The sequence below is a fragment of the Eucalyptus grandis genome, chromosome 10, assembly GCF_016545825.1.
Source record: "Eucalyptus grandis isolate ANBG69807.140 chromosome 10, ASM1654582v1, whole genome shotgun sequence".
Lineage (NCBI taxonomy): Eukaryota > Viridiplantae > Streptophyta > Magnoliopsida > Myrtales > Myrtaceae > Eucalyptus > Eucalyptus grandis.
Window position 1 is genome coordinate 16,478,520 of NC_052621.1, and position 17,010 is coordinate 16,495,529.

The following is a 17,010-nucleotide window of genomic DNA, read 5'->3' on the forward strand; positions in this document are numbered from 1 at the left end:
CATCGCCTCCACCGTATTCAGCGTCCAATCTCTACATAGGTAGTATCGAATGTAATTCTAATAAATTTCATTTGATATCGAACGTAATGAAGATTGATAAATCGATCAATGATTGGTTACTCTAATAATTCAAAATAGAAATTAAGAAAAATATTGATGAAGAAGCTTGTAGTAGGCTTGCTATGCTTTACTTGCCACTCTCTTTTGTCCTAATTCAGAAAGTTCATAAAGGTGGAAACAGAAATTACTCTTTTGGCAGATAGTCTTCAAGAAAGATAGAGTAGGAAAACAAAATAAACTCTCCTGAAATAACCTAAGCTAATGGCCTCCATTAAATCATGCAGCCCCTAAATGCATACTATGTGTTAATTAAATAGAAATATTAATTGTAATTTTTTTCTAGATTTATTGGCAATCACATAGTGAAGTTCCTAAAATCAACATAATTACTCAATTATGCTAATTTCAAATATAGTTGATAAACTACATCACATAGGCTATCAATATATATATATACCTACTTGAATCAATATGATATCTCTACCTTGCATTTCGCGTGGAATAGTCATAAGAAAATAATCATATCCAATAATTTTTATTAATTACCTATATTGAGGGAATATCTTAGGGTTTCGTTCCAAATAAAATCCAAAATTTCTTTCGTGATAAAGAAAGGGCAACTTGTTTGTTCAGGCAAGTTAGCATTACAGTAATTAGACTCCCACTGATTATTTTGGCAAGTGTATGGAAATAGTGGACGATTCTTGCATCTCCATCGTCTCCATTGTCTTCGATGTCCAATCTTTACATAGGTAGTATCGAATGTAATCCTGGTAAGTTTCATTTTAATATCGAAAGTAATGACGATTGGGAAATAGATTGATGATTGGTCGATCTAAGATTTCAAAATATAAAATTGGGAAAAAAAACTGGTGTGAATGCTCGCAGCAGGCATGCTATGCTTTACTTGCTGATATCTTTCATTCTAATTCAAAATAACTAAGTTCATAAAGGTGGAAACATAATTATAATATCCTTTTGGCAGATAGTATTCAAGAAAGAGGGAATGGAAAAACAAAGTAAACTCTCCTCAAATAACTTGAAATGCATCCTTTGTGTTAAATAGAAATATTAATTAAAATTTTGAAAAAAAAAATTGCCACGTCTACGTTGGCACCAACTAGTGCCCAACTCAACACCAACCAACCAAAATTGATTAGATTTATTGAATTAATACAAATGCTAAAGGTTTATGACCGAATTGACAAAAAAATATTTATGATTGAATTAGCACAATTACCATAGGTTTATGATATTTTGATAATTTTTCCTTGATTAGAATGGTCGATAACATGCACTCAAATTAATGAATATTGAAGAATTCAAAAAGACTCGTAAAAAAGAATTATGTTACAAGCAAAAATCATGAGAGGAATGGGAAAATAACGTCCGTGTACATGAACAAATAAAATGTACTTTTCTCCGATCTGAATTTTCTGCCGATCCACGTTTCTTTCCCCTGTAAAGCAATTTAGTAGTCCTATAACCGTACGGTGTAACTATAATTAATGGATAAGTCAAAAGATCAAACTATAAATAAAGAAAAAAACAGAGGATTGAATATGCCCTATTAAAAACTCAGCAGTCTGTTCAACATCTAGTTCGGTTTCTATGTCTCTACTAGAAATTAGGTTTGGCAACAACTCTTTACCAACTTTTAGATTCCGTTCGATATCTATTTTCCTCATGAAGGAATTCAACAAACTTGTCATTTAGATGTTAGAATCGAACTGAAAAATCAACCCCAAATCGAAATCAAATCAAATCGAAATTTAATGTATATTCGGTTTAGTTCAGTTTTCGGTTTGCTTCGGTTTTCGGTTTCATTCTGTTAATCAAATCGAAACGAAATTTTCAACAAATCTTAAATGCCTAACTTAAAACCCCTCTTTTTCCTCACCTTTTATTTATTTTGGTTCCAATAAGTAAAGCAAAAAAAGAAACATAAAAAATGAATTGAACTAAACCCGGTTTGGTTTATATTTTGTTTAGGTCAGATTCACACCTTATCAATTCAGTTTGGTTTCGGTTTTCAAGAAAATCGAACTGAACAGAACTGTTGACACCCTTATGTGCAACCACATGAGTGTAATTGCAATTAATGGATAAGCCAAAGAGTTGAAATATAAACAAAGAAAAAATAAAGAAGTGAGTATATCTTGTGAGAGCTTAAATATTCATAAATCTAAAAAATGTCACTAAAATGCTCATTTATGGAGAAATTGGTTTTTGCAGCAATTCTTCACCAACTCTCACCAAATCCCCTAAATTTTTAAGTCCAAAGAGATATATCACCATTGTCATCCTGAATCAGAAGGTAACAATGGTGGAGATTCTTGTTGTACATGGGAAGAAACTCATCAACCATTTCATTGTTTCCTCCGTGCGAGATATTCAAAAGCGGAAAATCCCTTTCTTTGTAGAGTCACTTTAATAAGCCTCATTTCGTTCTTTCTCATACGCTGTAACCTTCTTGAGATTTGGTCCACATTCCGATGAATAAGATGAGAAATTTGCTATAAGTTACTACTTTAGCCACACTAGTAGTCCCTCCTATCACTTCTTTTACTATTTCCATTACTATAAGCAAAATCTTCAAGCAATAACACAGTATTTAGTCTCAACGAATAAATCTAGATCCTAAAGGGTCATAATTCAAGTAATGACACAATATTTATATCGAGAAATAAAACTTAATAGCCAAAAGTAACATATTAAATCCAAGAAAGAAAATCACTTGATGTTAAAGTCACACCATATTATTTGCAGTGACACCACCATCTACGAGATTAAATTTTGTAATTGAAGTGTGGGCCGTCTGGAAATTATGAGAGATAGATAAATCGGCACTATCGAAGTTGAGATGCATATATTAGAAAGGAGGGCATCTTGTCTCGTGGATTTCTTCAACTACAAGCAGGTTTCAACAATCCAAGTTAAATGAAAACAACTTATTGTCATGATTTGGAGATAATGAAAAAAAAAATACCTCATGACTTAAGAATGTGACTCTTTTAAATGACTTAATGTCATATGTTACACTTATAACGTTGATCAATGTATCACACAATCTCTTCTTCCCTAGTAATTCTCTCATAAAACTGTGTAGATGTATTGCTACTTTCCATCATGATTTGGATCTTGAAAATGCATAATTAAGTCATGCAACCTCCAAATGTGTACTCTGTGTTGATTAAAAAATATATCAACTGTAAAAGTTTTCTAAATTTACTAGCAATCCCATAATAAACTTCCTAAAATCAACATAATTACTCTATTATACTAATTTCAAATATAGTCAATGAACTACATCGCTATCAATATGTATACCTAAAATCAACACAATATCTCTATTGTACAATTCACAAATAAAAACCTGAGCAAATAATCATATCTAATAATTTCCATTAATTACCTAGGTTGTAGAAAAATGTTAGGGCTTTGTTTTAAATAAAAATCCAAAGTTTCTTCCACGGTAAATAAAGGGCAGACTCTTTCGTTCGGGCAAGTTAGCATCACAAAAATTAGATCCCAATACTTGTTTCGGTAATTGTTTGGAAGTAGTAGGTAATTCTTTTATCTCTACCGTATTTAGTGTTCAATCTCTTTTATTGAATATAATTCTGATAAGTTTTATTTTGATATAGAACGTAATGAAGATTGAGAAATCGATTGATGATTGGTTGCTCTAAGATTTCAAAATAAAAATTAAGGAAAACATCAGCGAAGAAGCTCGTAGTAGGCATGTTATGCTTTACTTGCCAATCTCTTTTGTCCTAATTCAGAATGACTAACTTGTAAAAACAGAAATTCAATGCTCTTTTGGCAAATAGTCTTCAAGAAAGATGGAGTAGGAAAACAAAATAAACTCTCATGAAATAACCTAGGCTAATAGCCTCCATTAAATCATGCAACCCCCAATGCATACTCCGTGTTAATTAAATAGAAATATTAATTGTAAAAAAATTTCTAGATTTATTGGCAATCCAATAGTAAAGTTCCAAAAATCAACATAATTACTCGATTATGCTAATTTCAAATATAGTTGATGAACTACATTACGTAGGCTATCAATACATGTATGCATATATATACACACTTGATTCAATGCAATATCTCTACCGTGCATTTCACATGGAATAGTCATGGGAAAAATATCATATCTGATCATTTTTATTAATTACTTGAATTGAGAAAAAATCGCTTTGTTCCAAATAAAATTCCATAATTTCTTTTATGGCAAATAAAGGGTGACCTTCTTCATTCAGGCAAGTTAGAGATTCCAATTGATTATTCCGGCAATTGTATGGAAATAGACATGATTCCATGCATCTCCATCGTCTCCACTGTCTTCGACGTCCAATCTTTATATAAGTAATATCAAATGTAATCCTGATAAGTTTCATTTTGATATCGAACATAATGAAGATTCGGAAATCAATCGATGATTGGTCAATTTAAGATTTCAAAATAGAAATTTGCGAAAACACCGGTGTAAATGCCCGTAGCAAGCATGTTATGCTTTACTTGCTAATCTCTTTCGTCCTAATTCAGAATGGCTAAGTACATAAAGATGGAAACAGAATTACAATATCCTTTTGGCAGATAGTATTCAAGAAAGAGGGAATGGGAAAACAAAGTAAACTCTCCTCAAATCACTTGAGCTAACGGTCTCCATTAGATCATGCCACTCCCAAATGCATGCTCTGTGTTGATTAAATAAAAATATTAATTATAAAAAGATTTATAAATTTATTGGCAATCCCATAATAAAGTTTCTTAAGTCAACATAATTTATTGATTATACTAATTTTAAATATTGTTGATGAACTACATCACCTGAACCATCAATATATATACACACGAATTAATACAATGTCTCTACTTTGCATTTCATATGGAATAGTCATGAGAAAAGAATCATATTCGATAATATCCATTAATTACCTCATTTGAGGGAAAATCTTAAGGCTTTATTTAAAATAAAAATTCAAAATCCGTTTCGCAGTAAATAAATGGCGGCCTTCTTCATTGAAGTAAATTAACATCATAGTAATTAGACCCTGGTGCTTGTTTTGACAATTGTGTGGAAGTAGTTGGCGATTTTTGCATCTCCACCGTCTCCACCATCTTTAACGTCCAATCCCTATATAATTAGTATTGAATATAATCCTAATAAGTTTCATTTTGATCTCGAACATAATGAAGATTGAGAAATTCATTGATGATTGGTTAATTTAAGATTTCAAAATAGAAATGAGGGAAATCATCAGCGAAAAGCCCGTTGCAAGCATGCTGTACTTTACTTGCCAATTTCTTTTGTCCTAATTTAAAATGGTTTATAAAGGTAGAAGCAAAAATCCAGTACTCTTTTGGCCGAGGGTCTTTGGTTGAGGGTCTTTAAGAAAAATGGATAGGAAAACAAAATAGACTCTCATATTATTAGATCAACTTTGTCATATGGATTTCTTTATAAAACAAACTTGTCCTGTAGCTTATTAATTAAAGTGACTAAATTGACCTTGCTAGATGGATATATATATAACGATTGTCCCATAGATTTCTTATTTATATGTTGGATCATACTCACTTGTGTTTATGTTTTCATGTTTCCTATTTTAAAAGAATAAAAAATAGGATATCGAGTTGTTTGTTCAATTTCGAACCCATCTAAACATATTATCACTGTTATTAAATCTTAGCGCTCATAAAGCTGAAATAAATAGAGAAGAAGGTCATCTTCGAAATACCTTGAGTTGAAACTCCAAGTAATCGAGAATGACTGTGGCAATTACTCCCCTAATTCTACCTCCGTTGATGACTAAAATGTCAATAAAAGCCAAGGGCCTCTATCACTACATAGACCATGGTTTTTGGAAGATGAGACCATACATTGATTGATCACAAAAAAATTTCTCAACAAAGGGTGAGAAAACAATATGCAAGAAGAAAATCATTCACTTTGTAAATGTAGTCAAGATAGAATTCAAACTAAGTTTAACCTCTATGTCTTTACAAGCAGTTCTTGTGTCTCCACAAGCTATGCTTCAATCGCTACAAGGCAATGGTTCCCTCTTTGCAACCACTACACTCAAGCCTAAGATTACTTAAAAGTCAAATACAACTCATGTCTACAAAACTAAAGTCCAACACTTTAGTAATCCTATTACTAGAGCTCCCTAATGCCATTTCTTTTTCACTTTCTCTCACACCCCCTTTCTTGTTGCCAAACCCCCATCGTTCCGACATCGACCGATATTTGTCCGAACATTCCCAAAACAAACAAAATCGAACTACTCAACTGAACGCATGCGAAAATCAACACCACAACCTACACAAGCTTCATTGAATATCTCCAAGAAAATCGTGACTTCACCCAAAAAAATATCCTAAACTTGGTATATATACCCATAAATCCCTCAATAGGTTAATATAAACCTCATTCTTCAATAATCTCACAATCAAAACCATAATTCACCTCATAAATCGATTTTACAAATCAAATCAAACCAACTTTCACAATTCAATTTATCAAATAGAATGCATTTTATAAAACATTTCACAAATTTATACTCATAACTTTTGGCAATTCCTTCGCAAAGCAATTAATTGAGACGTTAATAAATAATCATTTCAAACTATTTCAAATAATGCGATTTTCAAGTCCTCATAAACCAAGACATATAACCATTAACAAAAGAGTTTGCTCAATTCATTTTAGGATAATCGACTCGTAAGCCATTTCTAGAAATGCTTTACCATACCATTTCAAAATTAACAGGGTAATACATGTTTGATCCGAATTTATGTAGCAAGCAACAGCTATGCTTTAAACATCAATTTTTCCACATTATGCCATGACTTCAATACTCATAATATATACAATTATTACTTGAAAATATCAGTTTAAAAATTCATAAAAGAGATAGTGGGAATACCTAAATTAAGTAACACGTGGCTAAATGAGCCAATGATCTCGTAATTCTAATAATTAAATAAGAGTCAACATTACAACCGAATAAAATTCTATCTTAATTATGACTCAAATGTGCCCATAAATCATAATATATACAATTATTACTTTATTTAGCTATTTTTTAATATTTTATTAGAATGGATAACTCGTCGAATCAGTAAAATCATGCGTCAACAGGCCCTAGAGGCCCAAAGTCCAACCCATTTTCTAGGCCAACATTCCCAAAGTGTGGCCTAAACTTCATCAATTTTTAGGCCCAATGGTCCCTAAAGTTCGGACCAAATTGGGACACTATCTAGGCTAGCCCAATGTCCAGCCCAAATTAGCCCATTTTTTACTCTAAATAGGCCGAAATTTCGGCCCACTATCCAAGCCCAATTGGCCCAAACTTGTCCTATTATCAAGGCCCAATGTTGCACTACTACAAGATTCAGATGCATAAAGAACAACTTACAAACCTAAAAAGGCCTGCCCCTGCTCAAGCCCAGCTCTCTGCCAACCAATTAGACACTTCTAATGCTATTCCGCACGTTATGAAATGTCTGTCGGTTCCTCTCGTCACCCCGGGATACAGACATTATATGATCAAATCTAATAATTACATATTTACGACGGCCCAAATGCTAAGCTCACAAGAATGCTCAACACGCACCCTAGCTGAACCTCATCAAAACAAGGCCATAGGCTACAAACATTATAAAACACAAACACAAGAAAACAACATGGTCATCCAACGAAAGCACTCTCCGAGGTGTTGGCCCCAACTATTTGAGGACACTAGTGCCTATTATGTAGCAATTTGCTCAATTTGGAGGCCAGAGCAAGCGCCTTTGCCCTCATATCCATTGCCATCAACTCTTTTGTCCATACACCATTGATATTGCCTCACGTTCTACGCATGTTTCAAGGTTAAACAATTGTGTCTTTTGAGAAATGCCAACCTAAACTTTTCAAGCATCGATAATTCATATGCTGAGCTACATTGAGGTGCAGAAATCTTTCCAGGTTTAAATCCATAACCACACAAGCCAACGCAATGAATGTGCACCATCTATGATCTCCATGGTGTCAAGTTCCTCCCATGAATCACTATCCCCCCATGAATCACACCATCCACATAGTGTAGCTTCGGTTTCAATATGCCCAAACAACAGCATGCCATGTAGTCACACTCCTTGGGCACCCTCTGCAAGTCAACTTCAGTTCATTTCCTGTCAGGAGGTTCTATCTCGGGTCAAACCGGAGAAGCTGGGCTCTAAAATTCACACTATCTATCAAGCATCAGGGCAGAAGTTGAAGCTAAGTAAGCACCATTTTAGAGCAGTAAAAGCACTATACTAATAACAATATTGTTATGGACTAATCATAAAAATTGAGGTGACAAACGAAGGGAAACGCTAATAATGTCGCTCAAGTAAGTTCTTTAGTAGTAACTCTCAACTAATTGTGTTACAAATTCTCTTCCTCTCTCTCTCTCCTCAAAAGTATGGATATGTTTAGCAACAAAATCAATTCTGCCATCTTGTTTATGCCAGTTGACATGCAAGGAGAAATTGATCTCAATCTCTAACTACAGATCTGTATTCAAAGAAGAGCGTCAAGTGCACTTAACATTCAAGAATTCAACCAATAAATGCATTCAATGTTTTTCACCCCTGCCCTAAATACAATATGCTGATTAAATGTAGTACAAGATACACACACAAGGTTCCTCCATTTCGTTAATACACAAGGGTCATTCTAATGCCACACATGATTAGGAGAGATGAGGAGTAAGATGCTTGGGCCACCAGCATTGGGACGTTGTTAATTATTCTATCTCGGAGGAAACATGTCGAAATTTATCCAACAATTCATCCACCATGTAGAAGATGCTATTTTTGGACACTTGTGCTTGGAAGGTATGTTCTCATTCGTAACTTTAATGGTGACGATAATGGGTCCTGTCTATCTGCCACTTATGACTTATTATTCCCTTACGCAACAAGATGATTGGGGAATTGAACCTTAAAATACAGTAATTTAGTGAATTGATTCGGCATTTCTTTGATAAGGTATACGTACTAGACTTCTCCAATTTTTTTGGGTAGTGTTGAATGATGTTTACATGAAATTAATACGTTTCATATACCAAGAAAAATTTAATGTGCTTCAAACTTCTAAGCCCTACTGAGTAGTATTTGCCATTGCATATATGCACTTGATTGTTCATTTGCTTAGACAGGAGAAATTGTACTCTCATTGACATATGGTGAGGAGGACTAGCTACTTTGGCTGGTATTTATGGATACCTCATTCTTAGCTCATACAGCCATCTATCCATTGTATAAATCAACGATAAGGCTCAAATTGCATTAAAAAACACAACGTTCATCAAAATCCACCAAGGCCATTCAACCTTCAAGTCCACAAAAAACCAGTAACCCAGCCACATACATCATAGAAAAAATAAAGTCATTGGGCCAAGTACAACAACACATTTCATTGTTTTTCAACTACCGTAGACTTAATAACTTCTTCTTGTTATTGAGATTACATATGACCGCAAACCAGACCAAACCCAACAACACCAAGACAAACATTACTTGATAAATATCTCTTTGAATTTTCATCATTAAAATTTCTTTTTCAAATGATTCACTAAAGGTTCCAGGCCATTTATTTCAACTTGCATAGAGTTAGCATCATTCAACTCATCTTTCATTGCCAGCGCAGATCCATGTTGTCCTTGAAAGAGCTCCAAGGTCACCTTTGTTGCTTGATTCAAAAATATCACGTCCACCCACTTGAAATATCCATAATTGAAGCCTTCTCTATACCAGCACATCCATGGAACCTTTGCCCGGGATTTTCTCTCATCCAAGATATTCTTGTTGGACTTCACAATCCAAAAAACATAAATACTAACTTTCATCTAACCATAGGCTTCACTCAAATGATCACTTGATCTTAGTACCTCCAAGTCCCTGTGAACCACTACTCTTGTCAAGTTCCTCATCCTTGTTAACATCATTCAATGAACTTGTACCTCCAAGTCCTTTTGAACCACTCCTCTTGTCAAGTTCCTCATCCTTGTTAACATCATTCAATGAACTTGTACCTCCAAGTCCTTTTGAACCACTCCTCTTGTCAAGTTCCTCATCCTTGTTAACATCATTCATGAACTTTACTAAGACCAATGATATTATCATAGTCTTCCTAAAATTATCACCACTTCATCACAATGAACATTTTCATGTATCAAGTAGTTATTAAACCAATAATAGTTTTGGAATCATATCATAGGGAGTTTTCCCGACATCTTGTTCAATATTCCATTTACATATTGGCCTAGCATCATAGGCCAAGAGAAAATGTACACAAGTAAATGTACACATTAATAGTTTTCAATTATTTTGACATATTCAAATATCATAGGATTTTGTCAAAACATTGTAAATTTAGATTTTTTTTTTTTTGAATTACAACGACTTATAGAGAGTTAGGAAATTCTATCATAACCAAGAGGAAAGCATCTTAATTTTGGAATAAATTTATGACAGCTTATGGATGTTTACTAGTCGCACAACTTCGTAAATTTTGACCCCTTTTTATTAGTTGCGACCGTCCGTCGTAACCAAGAGCAAAGCATCGTAAATTTGAGTTATTTCAACACTACAAAATTTACAAATGTTTATGACAATGTTTAGTAGTCGTAACCAAGAACATAATGTCATAAATTTCATTTTTTCTTTAACACAACAGCTTAAAATGTCTATGAGATTACATCGTAACCTTGAACACAACACAACACAACATCCCAAATTCAAAAAGTTCTTTTTTGGCAACTATGATTTATAAAAGTTAACGAAGGTCTACAATGATTAAGAGCAAAACATTGTAAATTTGGACATTTTTCAGTTGCAGTGATTAAGAAAGAGTATGATGTTTGTCATAATCAAGAGCAAAATATCTCAAATTTGGGTAAATTTAAATTACGACACTTAGCAATTGATTTAAAAAAAAATTACGACAATTTACGGAGAGCAAAGCATCATAAATCTAGATTTTTTTTTGTCAAAAATATGACAGTTTATAAATGTTTACGCCGTCATGTTGTAACCAAGAACCAAACATCATAAATTAGGATTTTTTTTTTAAAATTCCAACTGCTTACAAAATTTTACAACAGTTTGTAATGACTAAGAATAGAATGTCATAAATTTTGAATTTTTTGTAATTATGATAATTTACAAAGTGTTACGATGTTGCATTGTTACTAAGTGCAAAGCATCATAAGTTTACAAACTTTTATGACTGTCATAAAAGAGAAGAATTTGTCATTAATTGAGAACTTGTTTACAAAGGATTATGACTTCATAAGAAGAGCAAAAATTTCATATGTTTTTTTTTTTTGGTGACCCAGGGAACTCCGCACGGCCGGCAACCGAAAGTAAAATTTCATATGTTTGTTGGCTGTAATAAGGATAAAACTTCATAATCTAGTATTTGTTTTAAATTGCAACGCTCTGCGAAGGTAACCATGGACAAAATATTGCAAAATTTTAATTACGAAAATTTTAAAAATAAAAAATAAAAATTGACATTTGCATCGTGAGCAAGAACTTACCATCATAAAATTAAATCCTTTCAAACTACGAAGGTTTATAAAGATTTGCAACAATCCTTGTAACTAACAATATAACCTCATAAAACTTTTTAAAATTTGATTTTTATTGTGCTATGGCATCAATATTCTAGGGGGTGGTGCCCATTTGATAGTGCTCAAATTATTATAAATTTCACTTTTAAGCATGTCCGACGTCCTTTTTCTAGTGGATTGGACATCTAACCTTGTGTGAATACTACAACTAGCTCATTCGACAGTTAAGGCCCTTCCATCTCAATCTAGAGGCGAAGCATGTGTGGGGTTACGATATAAGATTAGAACCTTAGAATTCTCTGGCTAAGCATTGGTGGATTTACCCGGTGTATGATACAACAAATGTATTTAAATATGTGGAGCTTATTTTGATGGACTACATAAAAGAATTCCATTTAATGAAAGATGTAAATCCATTGAGAAATCAAAATTACGTATATCAGATAAAGTGGTTGTTGCTATCTACTTTAATAACGAATCATAGATTTAAATTTAATTGAATAGCGAAATAAAATATATAGACTTTTCTCTTTGTCTTAGGTTGATGAATTTTCTCAATTAGAAAAAAATCCACTATATAGATAATACATATTCCAATTGACCGAATACAAAGCAAAGATATCCACGGAAGATTTGTACTATTTGGATATCCTCAACGAAGAGGCTACTAACATGTACCGTCCAAGCTAATATTTCAAGCTTGCAGCAGTACCGTCCAAACGCGCTCCGGTTTTTGGACCGGCCCGTTCCAACCCTTTGAATGGATCAGACTGTAAAGACTCGCCAGTACAGATGGCTTTCTAAGTGGAATTTTCGTGACTTCGGAAGTGGAACGAGTCGCGATATTCGCTCCTCGAAAGATGACAAAAGTTGAAAATGGAAGGACGCAATATAGAAAACGCGGCTTGGGGGTGGTCCCTCAGGGGAGAGCATTATTGCATGGGACCCGGTGGTCGTTCCACTGACCTGACCTTTCTAGGCAATTAAATTTAAGCCTTCCACGAAAAGCGCACCGGCGAGGGTACAAATCCCGTCCGCTGATTTTCTGGTGATAGGCGAGGGCTCCATCCCCTTGCAGATTATCTTAGCGACGACCTTGGTCTTCCACTAATCTCGTGACTAGTGCTGGCCTCCGCTTCCGCGCTCCTTCCTAATTCCCCACGGTCAAAGCTGGTTCATCTCCGAGGCCCCGCTCTCCTTGTGAACTTCTTTTCATCGATCCAACTGCGACCCTCTCTGTCGTCGAGCAGCGAGATGAAGAACATGAAACCACCACTTCTACTATTCATCTTCATCTCGGTCTCGCTCGAAGCACTCCCGATCTCAGTCACTGGCGACAACGTTGAAATTTAAGCCTTCCACGAAAAGCGCACCGGCGAGGGTACAAATCCCGCCCGCTGATTTTCTCGTGACATGCGAGGGCTGTATCCCTTGCAGATATCTTAGTGACAGCTTTGGTCTTCCACTAATCACGTGACTAGTGCTGGCCTTTTCTTCCGCGCTCCTTCCTAATTCCCCACGGTCAAAATTGGTTCGTCTCCGATACCCCGCTCTCCTTGTGAATTTCTTTTCATCGATCCAACTGCGACCTTCTCTGTCGTCGAGCAGCGAGATGAAGAACATGAAACCACCACTTCTACTATTCATCTTCATCTCGGTCTCGCTCGAAGCACTCCCGATCTCAGTCACTGGCGACAACGTTGAAATTTAAGCCTTCCACGAAAAGCGCACCGGCGAGGGTACAAATCCCGCCCGCTGATTTTCTCGTGACATGCGAGGGCTGTATCCCTTGCAGATATCTTAGTGACAGCTTTGGTCTTCCACTAATCACGTGACTAGTGCTGGCCTTTTCTTCCGCGCTCCTTCCTAATTCCCCACGGTCAAAATTGGTTCGTCTCCGATACCCCGCTCTCCTTGTGAATTTCTTTTCATCGATCCAACTGCGACCTTCTCTGTCGTCGAGCAGCGAGATGAAGAACATGAAACCACCACTTCTATTATTCATCTTCATCTCCGTCTCGCTCGAAGCACTCTGGGTCTCAGTCACTGGCGACAACGTTGGCGCTTACCAACCGACCGATGATATCGCCGTCGACTGCGGCTCCAACACCAGCTCCCCTGTGGGTGGACGGAATTGGATTGGAGACGCCGCTGACCGTTCGGACTACTCTCCAATTGAGAAAACTCACTCCTCTACCGCAGCAGAGGCAAGCAGTTCATCTCCCAGCATCTCTGGCGCCGTCCCATACCTCACGGCTCGCCTCTCCCGCTCCGAGTTCGCCTACACCTTCCACGTCACCGCAGGGCCCAAATTCGTTCGCCTGCACTTCGTCCCTTCGGATTACCCCAACTTCCGCCGTGCCGACTCCTTCTTCTCAGTCGAGGCCGCTGGCTACACCCTGCTCCACAACTTCAGCGCTTCCCTCTTCGCTGATTACACCCGCTCCGTGGGCTACTTCTCTAAAGAGTTCTGCTTAAGTGTCGGAAAGGACCAGATATTGAACATAACGTTCACTCCCACTCCTGGTAATTCAGACCCGTACGCTTTCGTGAATGGAATCGAAGTCGTTTCCATGCCCGAAAGTCTCTACTACAACACCGTCGTTGACTCAACCAAGGGAATCACGTTGGCAGGTCAGCTGGCGCCATTCACCTTCCGTACCACTGATGCTCTTGAAGCGGTGAAGCGCTTGAACATCGGAGGACAGTTTGTAAGTCCAGCTGAGGACACAGGAATGGACAGGACCTGGGAAGCAGATGACGAGTACGTGACTTCCTCGGGCTTCGGAGTTTTGCCGGTTAACACAACTATCCAACTCAATTACAGTGAGCAAGTGCCAAATTACACGGCTCCAGATCTCGTATACACAACTGCAAGGACCATGGGAACGCACAAAAGAATCAATCTGATCTACAACCTCACGTGGTCCGTCGAGGTGGACACGAACTTCTACTACTTGGTCCGGTTACACTTTTGCGAATTCCAGATAGAGATAAATAAACCCTTAGATAGGGTTTTCGAGATTTTTATAGATTCACAACTGGTCGAGGATCATGCGGATGTCATTAGTTGGAGCGGGAAGAAGGGCGTGCCCGTCTATAGAGATTTTGCAGTAGCCTTGTATGACAGCCAAAAGAAAAGAACCAACCTCTCCGTCGCGTTGGGCGCGCTTCCAAATGGTTCTACTCTTTACTCTGATGCCATCTTGAATGGCCTCGAGATATTCAAGATCAACAATCCAGATGAGAATCTCGCAGGGCTGAACCCGGATCCGGTCCCGATTAAAAGGCCGCCACCGCCAGGGCCTCCACAGTCAAGCAAAGCACCGTCGAGCCTCAGCAAAGCAGCAAAGATTGCCATCATTGCTGGTGGAACTTCGGGCTTCACCGTGCTCTCTCTCCTGGCTTTCTTCCTGTACCGGCGACGAAACAGAGCGAAGGATTCGACCTCGAGCGACGGCACCTCATGGTGGGGCCCATTCTCCTACGCGACGACCAAGTCAACGAAGACCCAGGGGTCGTCCCTGCCGTCGGATCTGTGCCGCCACTTCTCGCTAACGGAGATAAGAGCGGCCACGAACAACTTCGACGAGGTGTTTATTATCGGCGTGGGCGGGTTCGGCAACGTGTATAAGGGCTATGTCGATGGGGGCGCCACCCAAGTGGCGATCAAGCGGCTGAACCCAGGGTCGCAGCAGGGCCACCACGAGTTCATGACCGAGATCGAGATGCTCTCGCACCTCCGGCACCTCCACCTGGTCTCCCTGATCGGGTTCTGCAACGACGCGGGAGAGATGATCCTGGTGTACGACTACATGGCGCGCGGGACTCTCCGTGACCATCTCTACAACACCGACAATCCCCCCCTTCCCTGGAAGCAGCGGCTCCAGATCTGCACGGGAGCCGCGCGTGGGCTGCACTACCTCCACACTGGTGCCAAGCAGACCATCATACACCGCGACATGAAGACCACCAACATCCTGCTCGACGAGAAGTGGGTTGCCAAGGTGTCCGACTTCGGGCTCTCGAAGGTCGGGCCGACGTCGGTGTCCAAGGCCCACGTCAGCACGGTCGTGAAGGGCACCTTCGGGTACCTGGACCCGGAGTACTACAGGCGCCAGCAGCTGACTGACAAGTCCGACGTGTACTCCTTCGGGGTGGTGCTGTTTGAAGTGCTGTGTGCAAGGCCCGCGGTGAACCGGACGGCTCAGAAGAAGCAGATCAGCCTGGCCGCCTGGGCCCAGAGCTGCTGTAAGAGCGGGAGCATCGACAAGATCGTGGACCCACAACTGAAGGGGGCGATCGCCCCCGAGTGCCTTAATAAGTTCTGCGAGATCGCCATGAGCTGCTTGCAGGACGAGGGAACCAAGCGGCCATCCATGAACGATGTGGTGTGGGGCCTCGAGTTTGCACTGCAGCTACAGGTGAGCTCGGAGCAGGGGGTGATAGACAATGTGGTTGCGTCCGTGCACAATGGCGATGCTTGTGACGATGACGCGGCTCCAATTGAAGGCAACCTGATGGGCCACAGTGATGAGGTGTTCAGCACTAACAACAGTGGCGGTGGGAAGAGCCTTGGGGCAGCTGCGACAACCACCGGTAGCGATGGCGTTTATGATGAGAGTACGACTAGTTACGATTCGGATAAGTTGCTCTCTGGGGCTGTCTTCTCTGAGATTCTGAATCCCAAAGCTCGTTGAGAGAAGGGCATTCAGGTTCATCTGTTCCTGCATATTTCTCGAATTTGGATATGGCATGGTTTTGCTATAAAATATCGAGCATGAAATATTGCTTATTCTTTTTCTGCTTTGGGACAATAATTGTAACTTGCGAAATGCCTCCACGCGCATAAGTTTTGTGTATTTTTCTATGCAAAAAAAAAAAAAAAAATTGTAGTCATTAAGAATGTACTCAAATTCTAATCGATGTTAGATAGTCTCATAGTTTTTGCTGATGATTGAGGAATATCAAAGTGATTCCCAGAGTAGAAGTCCTGTAATCTGGCTTCAGGCTTGCAACGAGAATAGTCTACCTACGAGTGTTCGCTATTCTAGGAGAATTGCCGACTTATTGCTCCACGAATAATCATTGAACAGATGGAAACGACAGCCTATCGACTGAGGGATCTTCCCACTTCATGAAAGCCCTGTCCTAGTCTTGATTTTTTTCATCGCCAAATTAAGCATGTCCTAATTAAGAATCGGAAAAAAAAAATAGTTGGTTGTTGCAACTAGGCAAGATGAAGACAAGAAGATGAAGCAGAGGAGAAGGTAAGTTAGTGAGTTAATTAGTAGTCTACTACAAACCCTAACCCCACAACCAAATACTTTAT

General features: G+C 38.3%; 1 protein-coding gene across 1 annotated transcript; it reads left to right on the forward strand.

Moving 5' to 3' along the window:
- Positions 1–12,697: 12,697 nt before the first annotated feature.
- Positions 12,698–16,654, forward strand: LOC104422034 (receptor-like protein kinase FERONIA). The gene has a single exon (XM_039303153.1). It carries the CDS (start codon positions 13,649–13,651, stop codon positions 16,376–16,378), a length of 2,730 nt encoding a protein of 909 aa, XP_039159087.1. The 5' UTR covers positions 12,698–13,648; the 3' UTR covers positions 16,379–16,654.
- Positions 16,655–17,010: the final 356 nt, after the last annotated feature.